This window comes from Lemur catta, chromosome 25 (genome assembly GCF_020740605.2).
Source record: "Lemur catta isolate mLemCat1 chromosome 25, mLemCat1.pri, whole genome shotgun sequence".
Taxonomy (NCBI): domain Eukaryota; kingdom Metazoa; phylum Chordata; class Mammalia; order Primates; family Lemuridae; genus Lemur; species Lemur catta.
Window position 1 is genome coordinate 7179927 of NC_059152.1, and position 20463 is coordinate 7200389.

The window sequence follows — 20463 nt, forward strand, 5'->3', positions numbered from 1 at the left end:
TCCATTTTGAAGGGAACCCAGTAACAGATATATTGTCCACATCATTTCCACAACCCTCCCTTCTCCACGCACTCTTCTTTGAAACAACAATGGTTCTTGCTTGTTCTATTTGTTCTACATGTGACGCGCTCAGTCTTTGCCAAGGCATAAACTGGGACCGGATGGAAGCAGCCACGCAGGAACTGGGAAGGAGGAAGGCACGGGAGCAGCCTCTCTCCACGCTGACCAGAGACTGCGCTGAACTGGCTCTCAGGTGCCGTCTTTGACCGGAAGTTTAAGATTCAACTCTCAAGCAGAAAGGTAAGGAAGCCCAGGGAACTTCACTCACTTACAAATCACTTCCCTCTGTCTCTCCAACACACATGCTGCATTGCTCAAGGCAGTCTTTCTACACTAAGTGTAAAGAAATTATATAACTAGGTGGCAATTACTTTTGCCACTGATTTCCATGTGGCCAAGCTCTTCAGGAGCTTGTGCAAGAGTGGTACAGTTCTATGAGGGGTGCATAGGCCAGGCTGGCTGGGACTGGGGCCCACTGGTGTACTCCCCTCGCCTTCCCTCACTGTAGGGGGAAACATCAAAGAATGGAATGGAAACTTTTTGAGGTATATGAACATTTCTACAGAAAGTACATTGTGTCCATCAGTTTTACTAAGAAATGCCAACTGGTTGGTTTTCTTTGCCTTTATAAAGGAATAATCCATCACGTCAGCTTTGGCATTCTTGAAGGCTAAAATCAAACCTAATGCACATTCTGTGTACTGTCTACTTTGCTCCCTAACACCACCAAACAAGGACCTGAGTGGCTCTAATAGGAGCAGGTAGACAGAGAAAATGATGGAGGGGACAAGACGGGCAAAATGCAATGAGAAATGGAGGGGACAGTGGCTGTTCCCCCAACTCAGAAGACGGGGTGTGAGGCCAATGTCCCTTGTTCTGTCTCCCCTTGTCCCTCCTGCAGCTGTGTGCTCAAACAGCCATCTTCCCCAAATATTCAATGGAGTGATTTCCTGATAGTTTTGGGGTTAAGTAATAAAAGCTTTGACTATTCCTAAGCACCCCAAAGTTCCATGATAATTGCCCATTCATAATTTTGCCAAGGCACAAATCTGAATCTTGGTGGCTGAGAGGCTGATGCCCAGAGTAAGTGAGCAGATCCACCTGTCCACACAGCAGCCCAGCCAACCAGCTCCAAAGGTCTCTGCCCACTGTCCTGTACACAAAGCATGCAGAGACCATGGGATAAATGGCAGTGATGGCTTTGGCATCTGAGAAGTTCTCAGGGTGTCCATTTCACAGCCAAATGCAAGCCGAGGCAATGCTGCTCACCACCTCCATTTTTTTATGGAGAACCAGGGAGCAAAAGGAAGAACACAGTTTTTGATGTCTCTTCTTTATTAGAAGTTATTGTCCCCCCTCCTCCAGTTGTGAATGGGACTTTCATCTATTTGATACTGCTGAACTGGCAAAGAAGGCTGGTAGATTAGAAGTCTCCTCTCCTCTAGAGTTTATCTGAGTGCCATCCACTGCCCGGTCTGCCCATGCTGAATGTGATGAGTGAGCACTGCCTGCCACTGACGGGGCACAACAGTAGGCAACACAGACAAGGCTCAGCTCTCACGAAGCTTTATATCACGAAGGAAACAGGCAATAAACAAGAAAATACAAGTAGTGATAAGTTATTTGCAGAAAATAAAACACTGATGTGATGGCATAGCTTGATGGCATGTTTGGGGAAAGCCTGTCCGAGGAGGGGACACTCGGCTGAGACCCAAATGATGAGGACCTGTTTGGTGAAGGGCACAGTTCTAGAATGAAAGCTCTGAAAAAGTATGGATTTAAATGTAAATCTGTCATCTTTCAGTAAGCAGGAAGAGCCCTATGTCAATGGCAGGCTCCTTAGATGAATTAACAGCCACCTTTATTTCTTCCTAAATAATCAAAATAAAAAGCACCTAAATTTCTAAAATTCTATCAGTTGGAAAAATCATATAATTAGAAAAAAAAATTACCATCCTTTTTTCGTATTTTTGAGACTCCAAACCAGTAAAAATTCTGTACAATATTCTTACCACTACTACCATCACCCAGATGATATTTACTGAGCATCTACTATATTCTAGGAAATGCCAGGTACTACATCCGCACTTAGAACAACCAGTAAGGCACAGATGCTGTCCTCGATAAGCAGATGAACTTGGTGGTGGTGGCGGTAGGACAGGGGTTTGGATAAGGTGTCTGTAGTGCAGATCTGAAGGAAGCAAGAGTGAGTGATTGCCTGTGCTCTGTGATGCCACAGTGGCTGTAACTATTGTCTCCCGAGTTTTACGGTTTTATAGAAAAGGTACCACTTGCCTTGGGGATCAAAATCTGTTATTTCAAATCCAGAGGAGCCCACACCACTCTTCTGGCCAATTAAGAAAAGACAGTGACCCCTTCCTGTTGGGTGATGACCAGCTCACTCCCCAGGAAGCCCAGGAAAGCGGGTGACACAAGGTCAGGGGGCACATTCGCAGGTTCCCACATCGAGCACGGAGACCTTCAGGGATAACATCAAGCTCCTCACAGACTGTTTCCCACTGGAAACCTGAACTGACACTGCACTTATCACCACATACTTATGCCAGATAAGGTGAGACACTGAGTAGAAAATAATATTAATAGTAACTGAAATTATTTCATATGCATAATATTTCTGGGAGTTCTCCGAATGAGTTGAGAAACGGGAGGGAGGAGAGGCTTGCTGTCTAAAAGCATTTCAGGGGCACAGTGGGTAGAGCCATTCTACTTTACCTCCTGAGGACACTTCTCTCTGCTCCTAATTGTTATTGCCCACAACACCCAGGGGCCCAACTCAGCCCTGTCAAGAGACTCGTGGATTCTGGAAGGTGGCTGCTGTCCAGGCACTGCTGCCTGGGGACCTGCTCTCTGGCCTAGGACATTGATCTTGTGGCTTCCCACCTGTTTACCCAGATATGAAATTGCGGTAACCATCTTTACTGAGTACAACTTTACGACTTTTATTATAAATGCCAAGGAGCCTTCCTGACAGCATTTCCTGGTGGTTTCACAATTACTCCCCAGAAACCAACAGATATTGATTACAGGGAATATTGAAGACATTTGAGAAAAGAGAAAGAATGCCACATTGAATAGTTGAAACCATGCCGTTGAGGGTCATGGACACCTGAAATGCCAGCCTTGGCAAGGACTGTTCTTCCCGCGGTGGGCAGCCTTTATCACCTACAACACAAGACCGTCGAGTCTACACCTGGGGTCTGTAGCAACTCATGCAAGTATTAAATTATAAGTAAAATACTAGTTCTTTTTATTTATTCTACCCCTAAATCCCCCTTTAACTTCAAGGGTCATCCTTTATGAGGTGCATAGGTCAGAACTATAGGATCTGGGACCATAAATAAGCTAATAATTCTCTGTTCTTTTTATTCTTTTTTTGAAACTTAAGAACTCTCATTAGTCTTTCCCCATAGGAAGATTTCATCATTCTTTGGAGAGTTTTGATCTCCCCTCCATAAAAACCCAGGAATTCTCTCTAAACCTGTGAGCTTGCCAACGGTTGCTATTATGCCGAATGAACCCAGGAGTCCCATCTGTCAAGGAGGAAAAGGAAACCGTGACTGCTCTTCAGTGTCACCGGTTATCTGGCCTGTGAACTGTGTCCAAATGGCCACTCTTAATATGGCACACTTCAGGAACCTCAAAGGAAATATACACGAATCATGACATGAATTACATGCAAAATGAGTTTAAGTATCTGTCTCACAACACTGGATTCAAGAACTCAGGTTCAAGAGAATAAAGATTTCAAGACAGGTTCAAATCTAGGATTTGTAAAAGCTTAAAATATCTGAAGGAGAAGCCTGTGACCATAGTAACTGCATGGAGAAAAGGTGCAGAGATGAGGTCTTCCAGTATTCACGGAGACGAGGTGGGCTGCTACTGGCTCTGCCCTCGCTACCTTCCCTCCAAATTATGACCTGGATCTGAATGAGTCTCTACCGGTGAAAGATTCTCTCTTAGAAGATCCGATGCTCCCTAGGAATGCTCTAGTTTTAAAGTTTAAAAGAAGAATATGTGTGCCTTCCAAGTTTTTTGCTTAACTCTCTCTCTACAGCTATTTAAAACCATCCAGAACCAACCTCCATTCCAAGATTTAACGTGCAGCTATGTCTCTCTGACAAACTAAGAGAAAACTACTGGGTAACTTCAAATATTCCTCATTTCTCACTCAAAGATATCTTCTGGGGATTAGCACTCACATTTCAGCTTACTGGGCTGTTCCAGTTTCAGACTGTCAAACTACTCTTAAAGAGTAGTCTTCTTAGAGAGTGTCTGCGTAATGACCAGAAACCACAGAAAGGGACGGGTGATTGAAATCTGGCCTGAGTAGATTTTAATAGTGCGAAAGCAATACACACTTAGCAGGAATCATAGTTCAAATTTCGACTTCTGAACATTTCCCAGGCCAGTGATATGAGGTACAATACTCTTTCTCTGTAATGCTGGGTAGCAGCAGCGATCCAGCAGCTCTAAAAAGCTCCCAGTCAGCCACTCAATCACGAGGGTAAACGACTGATACTATACTACAGTGTACTGTGCTGCCAGATGATTTTGCCTAATTGTAGGCTAAGTGTCCTGAGCCCATTTAAGGTAGGGTAGGCTAAGCTATGATGCTTGGTAGGTTAGGGGTACTAAATGCATTTTCAACTTAAGACATTTTCAACTTACAATAGGTTTACTGGGATGTAGCCCAGTCGTAAATCAAGGAGCATCTGTAATCACATAGGTGACTGCTGTAGTCAGAGGGCCCAGGAACTCCATTCTCCAAACAACTAGGACCTTGAAGCTTAAACTCTCCATGGGCAGGGGACGGGTGGTGGTGGAGGGAATCCAAAGTTTTGAGGGGAACAGACATCAATACAAATTATTTCCAGCTCCATCATTTGCATTTTGTGAGCTCATCCATCAAACCTAGAGAATTTTTTCTGAGTAGTTTAAGTATAGAACAGGAGGGGATGTGTATCAGCAAATAAGAAGGTTTTATTAAAAAATACCAAATGGCAAGGGCAACTCTTATTGCTTTTCCTAGAGAAATAAACAATGAAGACAAATAAGGTAGTTTTTAACTAGAATAGTAAACAGTGCATTCTGCCCGTTTCCTAATTGTGCCTTTGAACATATTAAAAAAAGATACAGTCCTCTAGCACATGAATAGATTAAATAAACTGTGGTACATCCAGATAATGGAGTATGATTCAGCTCTAAAAAGCGCTGGGCTATTGAGCCATGAGAAGACATGGAAGGAACTCACATGCTTATTACTAAGTGGAAGAGGCCAGTCTGAAAAGGCCACACACTGTATAATTTCAACTGTACAACATTCTGGAAAAGGCAAAACCATGGACACAGCCACAGATCAGTGGCTGCCTGGGGTAGATGGGAGGGAGGGAGGAACAGGCAGAGCACAGAGGAGTTTTAGGGCAGTGGAACTACTCTGCATGATACTGTGATGGTGGGAACATGTCAGTATACATCTGTCCAAACCCACAAAACACACAACAAAAGCATGAACCCTAAAATGCAAACTACGAACTTTGGGTGTTAATAACCTGTCAGTGTAGGTTCACTGACTGTAACCCTGGGGGGATGCTGATAGTGGGGAAATGGAAATCCGTGGCAGCAGGTAACATGGGAAATCTCTCTACTTTCTACTCAATTTTGCTGTGAAACTTAAACTGCTCTAAAAAGTAAAGTCTATTTTGTAAAAAGTGAAGCTAAAAAAAAAAAATCTTTCACATTGAAGCAAAATAAAAGGTAGAATGTGTTAATAAAACCTACATTAACACATATACCATAGAGAGTTCAGAAGCATACTTTGAGCACTGTAAATGAAACCTTTACAGGGAAATAGAGTTTTACAAAAGCTTTTAAGAGGACATTAAAATCACCTATTTATAAAAAAGGGAAAAGAGTTAGAAAATATTATCAATAAAAAATTAGAATGTTTGCTTGACCTTTCATATGGCTGTCAAGGAGTTTAAAGGTTTCTTCAATTTAGGTAAATGGACCCTTTATAACAGGCAAGTTATTATGTTACTTAAAGAAATAGATTAAGAATTTTATGAGACAAGGTTCCTTTCCAATTATGTTAAACATTAGAAACATTATTAGAACTTTAATTTCACTTAGCCTGGGACCTCTATGTGTATTATAAAGTTTAAATTGGTTCTAAAGATAATGATTTCTATGATAAAATAAAAAAATATTTGACAATGAATATATTTCTGATTAAAGTCCCATTTGTTCTGTGTAACAGAAATAAACCATAAACAAAGGAAATAAAGCTAATTAAAAAATTCCTTTAAAAACCAACACATTAATAAAGAACTGATGCTATGTAAAAATCAGAGATTTTAAGGATATGAAGGAAAAATCATCTAGAAATCATGAGGTTTACCTGTGATTAGTGAACTAGAATAAGCTGAAGACACAAGAACACAAATCACCTGCACAAGGACATAAGGCCAAGTTCAGGACTCAGGTCTCCCGATGCCCACCTGTCACCTTTGCCATCACTGAGTATTGAACTTCAAGAGGAAACAGAGCGTAGAAAACCAACTTTCCTTCTTGCCTGCTGTTCACTAGAAAACTCACCCCTCATACCACAGTTTTCTTTTAAAAACATAAGGCTTCACACATCTTTTCCTTTATAGATACAACAGCTGAGATATGATATAGAAGTCACTATTGGACTTGATAAAAATGTCTAATATGGGTTTTTCAATTTCCTTCAAAATAGTGTTGTCTCCCTTTCTTGAAATGTCCACTCTGGGGTGTTTATATTTCAAAGTTACTTAAAAGAAAAAAAAAAAGACACCACCAAATGATATATATTTAAAAAAAGCCAAAAAGCAAACCCCAGACCTATGTGGGGATGGCCCATCTGAAGGGCCCACCGAGGCAGGCGCTGTCCCACCAGCCCAACCTCAGAGCTGCTGGGCACGGCCGACCCCCTCACTTACTTCTCAGGCTCCCCATGCTGGGCGCCGGCTGGGTCCTGGGAGGCAGCGTGCTGTGGTAGGGCGGCGTGGTGCTGAAAAGAATGTCGTTGGGCAGGGCTTGGTCAAGGATGGAACTTCGGGAGCTGCCAAAGGAGGATCCCCTCCTGTTGCTGCATATGCTCTCATCAGAGAGCGTGCGGTACAGCGACCTCCTTGGAGACAGATTCCCATAGAACGAGAACTAGGGTTTAAAAAAGATGGGGAGGAGGAAGACATTAAAAACCAGAAAGCATGGAATTTATCCAAGTCCAGTGGTTTCATGTACTGTTGTGATAGCTTCTTTGAGTTTCCCCTGTTGGCTCAGGAACACTAAACCAGGCATGCTCGCCATCAAGGCAAACGCACCAGGGCTTCAGTGCAGTTATTGAATTTTATGTTTTCCTCCTCTGACATTCTGTGAAATATTATCATGAATTAGACATGCACAGCTTTATTAATTCTGAAATGTTAAATGAAACCTCCATAATCTTACAGCAGTGATAGTTCCTGGAAATATATAAGGTTGCCATTTCAGGCAACAGTTATTCAAAACCACACATAGCGCTGGCTTGATTTTAATTTGAAATGACTATATTTTAATATCAGGCAATTTCTGTACTAATCAACTACATGAAGTTAAATCTAATCTAAATAAGAATAAAACCAATTTTGAACCCTGAAGCTTTCTAGGCCATATAAACAGGTTTAAAACATGGTATCAGTCCAGTAAAATCTTATTGTCCACTTAGTAGTATCACTCGCAAAAGTCTGTAATTGTTGAAAGTCTAGTTACAGCATTATATTTATAATCAGATTTAAAGGAGTCATTAAAATTATGTGTATTAAATTAGAGATAGGATAAGGAAAATTCTAAGGAAGGAAGCAGTCAACTACTTAAGAAAAGTTAAATAAAATCTGAATTTCCAACTACTTCCTTTGCATACGGAAATACGTTCCTTTTACAAAAACAATAGTAAAAGCCAGAATATTCACATCAAACAAGTACAGAAATGGCTATTTACATTTGTGAATGCAGCAAGAAGGCTAAAAATATTCCTATTGTATGTGTTCCTTCCATTCTGTCAAGTCTTTCCCACTGATGAATGGTAACTGCAATGTGTACGAGCTACAAAGTTAAATCTACACTGTGAAAAGAAGGTGATTTGTCTCAGAAGAAAAAAACATGTCAAGGAGAAGTTCATTCCTACAAAAAGAAAAGCTATTTGCACTCTTTGTGCAACAGTCTGCCTTTGCACCCCGGCATATACAGTACCATACACATGATCTGATACAAGATAAAAAAAAAAAAAAAAGACTCGTTATGACTGAGTTCTTAGGGGATTCCCTCTTCACACACAACCAGCAGGTTCTTCAGAACTTGATTACAGGCATGTTAGATTAAAGCGGCTTTGAGGTAGTATCTAATTAGAGTGTTGTTCTAAAAAGACAATTAGGTTAATCGCAGCATTGTTGCAGTATAGGGAAGACAGAAACACAAAGACTTGCTGTTTACCCTGAACATGGTCAACACTGCAATGCCTGATTTCTTTTTTCCTTTTCACTTGAAACAAGAGTGAGTACTGGATCAGAAGTGAAAGACAAGGATTCCACTCCTGACTCTGGCACCAAGTATTTATATGGACCTCACATTTCACGATCTGGGGCCTCAGTTACTTGCAAAAAGGGGTGATTGGGTTAAATTGCCTGTAAGTCCCCTTTAACACTTTGCATTATTTAGCAAAGTGGTTTAAGGAACTATAATAACAATGAAACAAAAACCAGTAACAATAAGTAATCTAACATTAGCAGGGGACTACTGCACTGTGAATGAAGAAGCTATGCCACTGAACATGGGGTTGGTGTATAAAATAAAGCACGGCCTTCCCTGTCACCGCTGTGTATCTGTAAATGGCAGCCTGCAAGTTCCAACCCTATTTATAATGCCCGCAGGCAGTGTCATGTCTAATGTCTAACTCCAGTCAATTTCTGGAACAGGATTACATACAAGGAGGGACAGTCTGGTGCAGAGGCCAGAGTTCTGGAACAAAAGTCGGGGGGTATGAATTCTAACAGCTACTGTTCACGATCACAGTTATGTTCAGGGACCGTACTAGGCTCTTCACACCTTACTTCTTACCTTCACTCTAACTTCAGCATTCAGGTATCAGGATCTCCTTTTTTCAGATCAGGACACTGAGACCAAAAAACCAGGGCACTTCCATAAAGCCATGCAGCTAACCATCAGTGGAGTGGGGACTTGAGGGTGAGCCGGCCTGACTTTTGGCTCTATCCAAGATTAGAAAGACCTCCCTTGATTCCATCTCCGAGGCACCCTTCCTTACTGATAAAATAAAAACTGGAAACAGCCAACTATGCACTGAGTTGTTGGTAGGGTCACACCAGAGATGATGCACATGAGAGTGCTCTGGAAACCCTAGAGTTTCTTTAGAACTTTTTCTTTTTTTTTTTTTTTTTAGTGTTTCTGATACCTCCAAAGCTGTACAAAAGTCACTAACCTTTCTTCTCCCCTCCTCCACTAATGGGCTGTCCGGAAGCATCAGTTTCAGAAAGTCTTCTTTCGACAGAACATGCTGAGTTTCTGCAACGGCATCTCCCACCACCGTCTGATGCTGAGTCGCAGCAGAAATCACATCCATCTCACTATACATCCTGTCCAAACAAATCCGAATAGAAATTAAGCCTATATGTAAAGTGCCTGTAGCAGTAAGAATAAAAACCTCGTAACCAGTTTCAACAATCACAAACACATATATACAATTCTTAAGGCAGTTCAATTTTGCTTCATTTGTTCCAAATCCCGTGCTGTTTCACATTTGTGAAATGAGCTCAACTACAAAGTTAGATTTCTGAATAATTCACGAACACATCAGATCCCCAAAGCCCAGGATGAAAAAAAATATATATACGGCCAACTTTTAAAATAAGGCTATTTTCCCTTTCCAAATCTGTGTCAGAAAACACAGTTTCAATAATTCATCAGAGATTATCATATGTCCTTTGAAGCAACCCTTGGACAACCAGACCCCCGATCACACCCAGGCAGCAGAGAGAAAGTCACCCGAGGGAGCCTGGGGTTTAAGAGTAATCAATTCTGGGCATGTGCCAAGCATGTTTTATTATCAGCAATTTCACAAAGCTGTTTGGATAAATAAAGCAGCTGTCTCCCTTAATTATCAGTATATAAAAATGTATTTATAGACAACAAAAGACTGTCAAACTGAATTACTGTTTTCAGCTCCTTTACAGGGAGAAAACTGGGGTGTCATTTGAAAAACGTTTATTCTGAAATGCTATCTGAGCAACCAAACATTCCTGAAGACACAGTAAATAACCATGGCTGTACTGTCAGTGGCGGCAAACAGTCTTTCCCACATGACTTGAAACGTAGCGCTCCAGGAATTCACGGCCCATGGCAGCAGCAAGCTACAGAGAGTGACCTGAATGTTACTGTCTTGTGCCTCTGAGACAACTCTTTTTTTCCTTTTAGTGTTTTTTTAATTTATTATTTCTGAATATTAGGGGTGTACAAACATTTTGGTTACATGAATTGCTTTTGTACAGTTTGAGTCAAAGTTGTAAGAGTGCCCACCACCCAGATAGTGCACTTTGTACCCATTAGGTGTGAATTTACCACACTTGCACTCAAATGTTTACTGTAGCACAATTCACAATTGCAAAGATGTGGAATCAACCCAAGTGCCCATCAATACATGAGTGGATTAATAAAATGTGGTATATGTATACCATGGAGTACTACAGAGCCATAAAAAATGGTGAACTAATACCTTTTGTAACAACCTGGATGGACTGGAGACTATTCTTCTAAGTGAGGTATTGCAAGAATGGAAAAACAAAAAACAAACACCACATGTACCCACTATTAAACTGGAACTAAACACTCAATACTCATCTGCACATATGGAAGTAAAACTCAATGGAAACCAGGCAGGTGTGGGGTAGAGGGGACGGGTGAGATGACTCTTTATTTCAAAAGCAAGGCTATCTTGTCACAGGATGACAGCTCACTGGGAAATTATTAGAGTAAGAAACCTACACAGACATGCTCAAAGTTAGGAATGATTTATCTAAAAACCTCCATGGCTTTTGCTCTGTTGCTAAGGTAGGGCAGGTTTCCCTGTTCCTCTCTCTTCTGGAAGCACAAGCTACACTGACAACATGAACAAACAAGGCTATGAAAAAGAAGCTTTTCAAAACTTTTAGAACATGACTGAAGATTTGCTTGGTTTGAGAGATGGCATGACATGAAAATGGAGTTACCAGAAGAACCCAAGACCCAGGAGGGCCTTTGCACAAAAGCTAGATAAGGAAAACAGCAATGAAGTTTTTATAAAGAGTGCATCCAAGAAGTACCCAACTTTTGATTCTGAGAGTTGGAGTTGGGAGGTGCTCAGGAGCTCTAGGCCCCACTTACTCTGAGAAAGATGCAATGGGGGCCGGGGGGAAGACGGGGAAACAACAACAGCAAAAACCCCAGCTCTTACCAATAACTGAATAGATAAAAATATTATACCTATAATTATGATTACAATGTGCTGTTCTAGTTCCTATATGTGTTTGAATAAAAATCACTACCTTTCTCTGCTAAATTAGTAATTTTTTAAAAGCTTGTCCAATGATATGTCATAAATATGCTCTGAGGGTTTACCGTGTGCCAGTCACTGTGGATCAGAGGTAAGCAGGGCATGGGGCTCCCATCAGGTGAGCGGACCCCCAGCCTGGGTGGGGGTGTTGTGTTTGTGGTGTGTGCGCACGGCCGGCAAGGATGACCGGTTGAGTGGGAAGCCATGGTGGAAAGTGCTGGGCTAGAGGGTGCAGGGAAGAGCCCCCTTTGGGAGGGTGCTCACAGGCTCAGCAGCTCGGGCAGGGCGTGTAGGCAGAGGAACAGCATAAATGGCAACACAGAAGGCTGAGACAGAACTGCTCATTTGTTTTCACTATTTTAAAATGTTAAGATTATATTATTAACCAAGATAATTAGTAAGGCTTTACAATGTTGTTTTAAAGCAGTAACTGGCCTATGTGAAACTTCTCCCGGAGAGCACAGGTGATTTTCTATTTTGTGCACTATGTTCCCTAATTCTCAGTGGTACAAACATGCTAGACTTGGCTGATAGTTTTCTAAGCATATCTTTCAGTGACCTGGTAAAACACTGTTTTTCAAATACAGTTAGTGCAATCCGGTACGAGCACCTTGCCTTACACATGCTTTGTGCTGCTGGCAGGGCCTAGGATGCCTGCCACACCTGACAGGATGAGCTGACGACCCCCAGGAGTCCCGGTCTCGAATCCCAGCACTAGCCTCTTGTGATAACCACTTTGAGCTCAAATCGTCCCCATAAAATGAGAGTTAGGACTGAAGGACTTCTATAGCCCCTTCTCTCTGAGATGTGCCCAAAACACGTGTGGGGGCTGCCACCTGCCCCTGCACCACAGGGCCAGCCAGAGTCTCCAGATGAGAGGCGCCTGCAGGGACCCGCTGAGTCTTCTCTGGCAGGAACGCAAACTGACACCCAGGGATGCAAAGCTCTTTCTCACAACATTTCTGATACTGTCTCTCTTTCACTGAATGTCAGTGCCATCAACCCAGTGAGTGGAAATGCACAAACCCTGGGCTTTTTTTGCAGGAGAACTGTGCAAATGGGACCCTTTCACACTTTCTGACTCTCCCGGAGAAGCCTCTGCCTAAACACAGTGCTTGTGGCAACATACAAAATGCTGCTAAAAAATACTTCATAGAATTTAAAAAAGGCTTGGAATGAATTTCTGTGAAACACTCAGAAGACTCTTATTAGACAGAAGCACCAATGTCTAACATTTGCATTTATAATAAAAAGGTGTCACTATCACTATAAAATTCCTTCCTAAAGAAGTCCTTGCAATTACTGACATGATTTTTTTACCAAAAAGATTCCATGTTTAATTTTAGTACTAAAATGATTTTTAATTTAGAAGGCATTATCATATAAGATAGATTTTAGACATGGCATAATTTTAAGAGAAAAACTGATACTAGTTCACTGATCAAACTTAAAAATCTAGACGATTTCTCTGGAGAGTCTTCACGGCACCAACGCCTGACGACACTGCCACAGGCAGGTGCAGCAGAACACAGTGACCTGGCAATTTAACACAAGTTGTTTGTTAACCTTTAAAAAATGAGCAAACCAATCGCTACACAGCCCTGAGCATCCTTGCTCTGCAGCCTTGCAATGCAGTTCCTGCACCTGTCTCCTCACAGGGGCATCAGCATCGTTTTCACAAATGTTATCAGTATTTTTTTCTCTTTTCTTTCAAACCTCACCCTCACAAAACCTAATCCTTCCCCTATCTTATCCTCACAAAACCTAACAACTGAAAGGGAAATCAGAAGTCATGCTAAAATTAGGTAAAATACTTTTATCATGTCACTTACATAGCAACTTTAAGAAACACAACGACTCTGTGGGAACTCAAACTGCCCTTGACCTTGTGTCTTTACAGCGACTCTAGGCTCACACTGTCAGTAGCACCTTACCATCACTTTTCTACTGCAGATAGCTTTTTGAATACAAAAACAACACAGATTTTCATTTTTTATGTAAATTCAAAGAAAAAGAAGACATAGAGAAATATAAACACCAGCATTTCAAGAGTTTAAAAAAATATTTTTAGATTATTCTTTTTTGGAAAATATATTTCCCCTTGGGCGGAAGTACACTTACTTATTAGTCAATCCCCACATGAACGGTGTTGCCCAGGAAAGCACAGCCAGCCACTTACCCAGGGCACTCAGTCACTTCGGGCTCCTCGGGAGGTGGGCTGCCTTCCGATTTCTTCCAGCCAATGACATATTTGTTCACTGCCCCTTGTCTGTGGTAGGGCTTGGACACAGATCCAGGAACCTGTTGACTGCTACAGTGAGACACGATGTAGACTTTGGATGTATCCAGAGACCCACTATTTTTTGAACAGTGAGCCGAAGGGCTTCCTGAATGGTGAGAACCACTGCAGGGAAAAACAGACAAAAGCCACAGCACAATCAGAGTTCAGCAGTGCTGGCATCTAGCCAAGTTCAGAGCCACACGGCTTTACTTGGGTCCTTCTACGTGAGCAAAATCAGGCACAGTGAGGCAGATGTAGCCTTCTTTCTACCATGCAGCTTGCTAGAAAGCCTCATTTTACAGAGGCTAAGGTTGCTCATGTGTGAGTTGTGTGCCTGTGGCAGGAAGGATGTTAAAAACATCGCTGGGGAAATCTAATAGAAAAATGGGCAACATACTTAAACTGATGCTTCAAAAAGAAGAAACTCAAATGGTGACTATGTTTACCAAGAAGGTGCTCAAGCTCAGTGGTGACCAGGGGACAGAGAAGCATAAGCAGGGGAGGCCTGCAGGTGCTATAGCTGCTTTTAGCCAAAAGAGGAATGCTGGTATTTTGGGGGGCTGTCATGTGGAGCCTAGGGATGGAGGGACCCAGTCTCGGGCAGTAGTACCCTCTGAGCTGCTGGGTCGAGCAGAACCTTGATAGTTCTGGACCTGTTGGTTACATGAGCCCCAATACTACCTTGGTTGTGTGAACCAATTGGAGCAGAGTTTTCCTTAATTTGTGATGTAAATATCCATGAATGACACTCAGTATCCCTTAGTAGTGGCTGGGTGAGGAAGAGGAGAAAGCTCGAGGCAGGACTCTGAAGAGGAGAGCTGAGGGGCACAAAAAGCCTGTCACTGTGACCCCTCCAGGCCTGCCTTGAGCACCATCGATTGGAGAGACGTTCCCTCACAACACTAGGTACCTGGGAGAATACTCCCATTCTTAGTGCATCCGACTCTGTCCTCCAGCATTTAGAAGAGTTCTGGGAAAGAATCAGATAGTAACTTGGAGACAAGAAAAAAAATGGCAGTGGGAGTGAATAGATAAATTCTGTCCACAGCCAAACCTCAATAAATATATTTCTTTGCCTAGTCTTTGAAAGTGAAGGCAAGAATCACAAATTAGGAGTTTTAAATCCACTGTAGAGACATACGTCAATGAGAATTCAAAACCGTGTAAAACGATACGTTAAACATCTACACTTGGGACACTTAGAACACAATTCCTTTGCATTTACCTAGTCTTTATTAAATAAACCCCAGCCGCCACGCTGCACTGTTATGCAGAGGATCTCAGGTCTGTCACACCCAGGGACAGGGAGGAGGCGTGCACGTGTCCTCACAGTAGGGAGCCATGTGCTGCTCTCGTGACCTCCTACTGTACTCGGAAGATTGGTGAGTTTGTCCCCTCTTGTCCAAAATGTATAGGGACAACAGATTGAATTGGGAGAGGAACGTAAGTGATTAATATAACTACTGCCTTCCCATTTTTCAAATGTAAAGAAAAAGGAAAGTAAAATCATAAATAAGAGACTTCTTAAATGTAAACCTTCACAATTAGGTTGCAGAAACCACTGCTTCCTCTGAAGACAGACAGGGAAGCAGTGACAACCTACCTTCTATGCTCCACAGCTTGAACTTTAGGCCCCTTCCCCACCCCAGCAGGCAGGGTCCAGGTGGCCCAGCGGGCGCAGCCTGGCAGTGGGCGGGGCTTACCTGGAATGAGAGGAGATCTCGCTGAGGTCGCCCATGCTGCCTTCGGCAGCACTGCTGGCAGAGATGGCGGACGCGTAGCCGTGCACGGTGTACAACTTGGCCGGCTCGTCGTCAGGTCCCGAGACGTCGGCAGCGTCAGCCCACTGCTCGGCCCGGCTGTGGGTCAGGGACCTGCTGCCCGCCAGGTGCACGGGGCCGAGGATGGTGGCGGGCATGCACGGGGCCGTGTCGATACCGCTGTCGGTGGAGGCCCCTTTGATGTAGGTCAGCCCCAGCAGTTCAGGGTCTATCAGGTCCCCAGACCCAAAGTGCTTGTCGTCGCTGTTGCTGGAGGTGTTGCTGGAGAGTGTGTTGCTGCTGGAGTGACTGGAGCAACTTTTATCTCCAATCTGGAGAGGACAGAGGGACGGAGAGCCTTCAAGCAAATCCTGAACTCAGCTACATCTCACCCCAACTCACAGGGGATCTCACCCCCTTTCCTTCCCTCTTCAATGTGGGCGGTGACAGGCTTTCCTTTTTCAAAAACATCCTGTTTTATGCAGAAGTCCCTAATTCATAATCCGTCCCATAATTTATCTTAAGTTCAATGGGTAATCTTTTAAGTCTTTGTTCAATTACTTACTCGCACATGAAGCACAAAAGCATGGCCACAGTGTCACTAACAAGAAAATAACTGACAAAGGCTATCCGAATTGGGAAGGAACATGGAAGATTAATAAAAGGAAGAGGGCAGCTATTTATCAAGAAAATGCTTCTGTGACAAAGTACAGTGTCAGCCCGCAGTCTGGGGCAGAAGACTCAGGGTTGAGTCATAATGGTAGGACTTTCTGGTCTCTTAACCCTCTCTGTGCTTGTAACACTGCTTATGTGATTCCTGTGCAAAGCGCACGAAATAACATATGCAGAAGCACTTTGGAGCTGTAGTACACAATGTAAACATGAGCTCTTTCTCTGAGAGAGACCTGAGAGTCAAATTATGTCCCCAGGGTTAAAGAGATAAGGACTCCCTTTAGAGTAAACAGGTCTAAAAAAAGAGTCAATGCTTTGGGGTCTCTGGAAGACACAAAGCAAACAGAACAGATGAAATGCCCCTGTCTGTCCAATGTGCTTGTACACACACAGCTTCTCTTCATAGCCTGGGAAAACCAATCAGGTTTGAAGCATCTGCAAAGGGCTTTGGAGTCATGAGAACAGGCCACGCCTTGATTCATTTTAAAGTGGTTCAGCCTTTTCTTTTTTCATTCCACCCTGCCAGATCCTTAAGCAAATCCCACTGACCTTTTCATCCCACAGGGATATTCTCATGCCTACGCCCTAACCCTCCCTATTTTGCTGAAACCACTAAGAGAAAATTGTAAAGGTGGATTTAAACAGATACGGTAAGGCTGACTCAGGACAAGGTCACAGCCACAGCGAAGGGAAGAAACACGGCATGTGTTCGCTAGTGGACAACTGTGAAGCTCAGGGATGACACATTAAGGAATGGGAAAGGAATAACTTAATTCAGAGCTTATAAGTTGCCTTCACCTGAAAATTTTCAATAAGCCACATTAAAATGTTGGTTTTATTTGTCAATAACTGCCAATCCCTGCTCCTGCCTTTAACGACCCAGAACTACCGTGTGGGCGCTGTTCCTCCACGACACACCTGGGAGTTGGCTGCTGCGGGACTGTCACAAATCGTCTGACTGCACAGTGGCTAGCGAAGGGCAGAGCGTCCCAGACCACACGCACCACCACACAGTGTCCGCTCGTGTTATGCCATTAAGCCGGTAAGTGGCTAACAGATGACAGATGGGAACACGATTTAGTAACCACTACAATGGATGTCGAGGATCAAAAGGCTGAGGATATAATCTTGGCTTTGACAGTAATTTGCTGTGCGACCTTTCTCTGAGGTCCTTTATAAATCAAGGAGACTGTTTCCTTTTCTAACCTCACCTCTAAGAGCCCATGAGGCAACGCGCTCTTGCGTATCCCGGCGATCACGCCGCCGACTGTGCGCTGAGCTGGCCCGGCCCGGCTAAGCGAGCAGCTGGCTTATGGACAAAGGACTTACGTGAGAGAGCTTATTGGGGGACTCCTTGCAACTCCCATCTTTCTGCAGGGCTCTTTCTTTATAGGAACTCAGGACTTTGGAAGGTGGGCCATGCCATTTGGTTTCTGTCAGATAAAGAGAAAAGAGTTGAATTTCCAAAGTCCAGTGTTAGCCCACAACCAACCATGACCACACCCCCTCCTGCATCAGGAAACCCAGCTCATCACCTCAGCCTGGGGCACACAGGTGCTCATCAAATGTGGGTTGAATGGATGAACAGGTGATGGGAGAGAGAAGGGAACAAGGAGTAGGGAAGGGGAGCAGAGGAGGTCGATTTCCAGGAGTTCCTCGTTACCTGGGTGCCTGCCTGTTTCCATGGCATCCTCTCGCTCCCTGGCTCCGTCGCATTCCAGAGGGCCTGAGCCCTGGTGCTCGAGCAGCAGAGGAGACTGGCACCTGGAAGAAGACAGAGCTGGTCCTTGCGCACATGCCACCCACCAGCATGGGCATGGCTTCCCAAATGTGCCATGCAAGGGAAATCCCCAGCCACAAGCTGTTTTCTGGCAAAGGGACATGCAAAGTCTGTTGGCTGAACCCGGCCAGAGAAGATAAAAGCACCGGGAACTGGGGATCTAGTTTCACCACAGGGTCAATACAGGTGCTTGGATGACAGTCATTTACAGATAAAGAAGGGCTGCTGATGCCAAGGGGTTAAAGGACTGTGCAGGATCAGGCAATGTCCCTGCAGGCTAAGGAGCAGCTCATTTTTCCCCCTTGTGCCTAGTACACATGGCACTGATACATCTTTACATTAATTTAAGAAAAAGAAAAAATGATTAACTTTAGACTACATCCAAGTGGGCTTTGTTTTATGAAAACCCAAAATAGGAAAATATAATCTTATGAGAGATGAATTGAAGAAAGTGATCCTTATTTACAGAGTCCTGCGTACAGATCCTGGTTCACAGAAAAAGCCAGGAAAGGTCTTTCCACTTGTACAAAAACAGAAAAACACAAAACTCCTTTCTTTTAGAATGCAACATAATTTAGAAAAATTACTTGACATACAACTTTTAAGAACTCCATCTATTATCTAAGGTAAGGAACACAGACTACACATATCTACCTCTAAGCCCAAACTGGAAACACAGGTTCCAGGGAGAGAAATGGCCCTATACACCCCTGGAGGCAGTAACATAGCTTTTCCCCACAGTGGTCCTTCCCACTGACCGGACATCCTTTCCTCTAAATCAGTGCACCCGGCTCCTTAACTCTACCCCGAGGCAGCACGCTAAGTCACTGTGGCCCGAGCAGATCGCTCCTTAGGAGAACACCCCAGAGCCACGCCCACCCTTCTCTTCCCAGAAGTTTTGGCATCAGTCAGTTCAGTGTCTTTGTTCACAGGAGTCCTTGGGCTCTGCCTGAGCTGCTGGCTCCTGGAGGCCACGTGGGCACTACAAAGGACAGTTCTCAGCTAAGGGTACTGAGGCAACCTCCCAGTGCTCCTCAGACAGGAAGCAAACAAAGCCAAATGCTAAACCCCCTTTCCTGATTTTGAGCAGTGCTTCCTCATCAGCAATTTAAGTGATGGTTAAACTAAGTCCTCAAATCCTTAATTTTCACGTTCAGAAAGCCCTTCCTTATCAAAAAGAAAAAAAATAGGCCAAGGACATAGACAAGTCAGTGCTACCTACACGGAAATAATGAGCCTTCTAACCTGGACAAATCACTTATTAAAACCACGCCTGGCATTTTTATATTCCCTAAATGGCCTCGGGTACAGCAGGCGCACAGTAAATGCTTTCGAGTGAGTCACAGAAATAGCAGGAAGGTGAAAATCAGCAGTACCCGTCGTAGCCCACTTGCGGTCTCCAGGGTCCGCTCCCGCCGGGTCCGGGGTCACTGGACGATGACTGGTTGCTGGGCGAGCTTCTGAAAGGTTTACTAGAATCATTAACAGTGTACTGAGCTATCTGCCAAGCACCCTGATCTGGCCTGTTTTGTTTCACAAATACATTCACTTTGACAATGACAAAGAAAAAGAAAAAAAACCACACTGCGATGTGAAACAGAATAAATCATGAAAAAATAAACTGGGAATCGGTGATGGCATGGGATATCAGGTGGTCTATGGTTGGCAATTTATCTTAAGAAAGAGATATGGCAGGACAAGCCTTCGCCATCTAAAGATTTAAAGCACAGATAATGCTTCCCCCACATATACCATGAACTATGGAAGAAAAGAACCATAACCCCCAGGAACACAGAATTATGAAAACGTTACCAATTCCTATTATGTGAAACTTAAGGCAAGTCACGTTTTGGTTCTATACTTAAAACTTATGCAGAGAGAAAAACCTAAATTTGGCAAAACTATTTATTTTCACACATCGCTTAAATGCAATCCTATTTATCTTTTTTCAGACATACAAAAATGAGTACTACTCATGAAAACTCACTTGATGAAGATATGCTTGCCAAGTTTCCCTTTTGCTACCAGAATCCTGTTTTTCCCCTATAATTTACTTAAATTATAATTGCTTAAATTTACTTTAATTTTAAGTAAATTTTAATTAGATTTACTTAAATTATCTAAATTTACTTAAATAAAGGAGGTTCTACAGACCCCTTTCCTTTCAGATGTTGTCTGCTGTTTGCTGCCCCTTTCACCAGGGCTACCTATGCATGTTTCTTTGAATATGGGGAGTTTATAAACTCAGACTTGAGTAAGGAGACCCAGAGCCAAGGTGATTTGATGT

At 43.3% G+C, this 20463-nt stretch overlaps 1 protein-coding gene across 3 annotated transcripts in view; it reads right to left on the reverse strand.

Moving 5' to 3' along the window:
* The window catches only part of SIPA1L2 (signal induced proliferation associated 1 like 2), a 200933-nt gene that overhangs the window by 18764 nt on the left and 161706 nt on the right, over nucleotides 1-20463 (reverse strand). For all 3 annotated transcript variants that reach the window (XM_045537008.1, XM_045537006.1, XM_045537007.1), the window contains exons 12-18: nucleotides 19553-19636; nucleotides 18060-18160; nucleotides 17726-17829; nucleotides 15668-16056; nucleotides 13863-14087; nucleotides 9578-9731; nucleotides 7044-7263 (exon numbers count right to left, since the gene is read on the reverse strand). In XM_045537008.1, coding sequence (XP_045392964.1) covers nucleotides 7044-7263; nucleotides 9578-9731; nucleotides 13863-14087; nucleotides 15668-16056; nucleotides 17726-17829; nucleotides 18060-18160; nucleotides 19553-19636 — 1277 coding nt within the window. The remainder of the gene's footprint in view (nucleotides 1-7043; nucleotides 7264-9577; nucleotides 9732-13862; nucleotides 14088-15667; nucleotides 16057-17725; nucleotides 17830-18059; nucleotides 18161-19552; nucleotides 19637-20463) is intronic.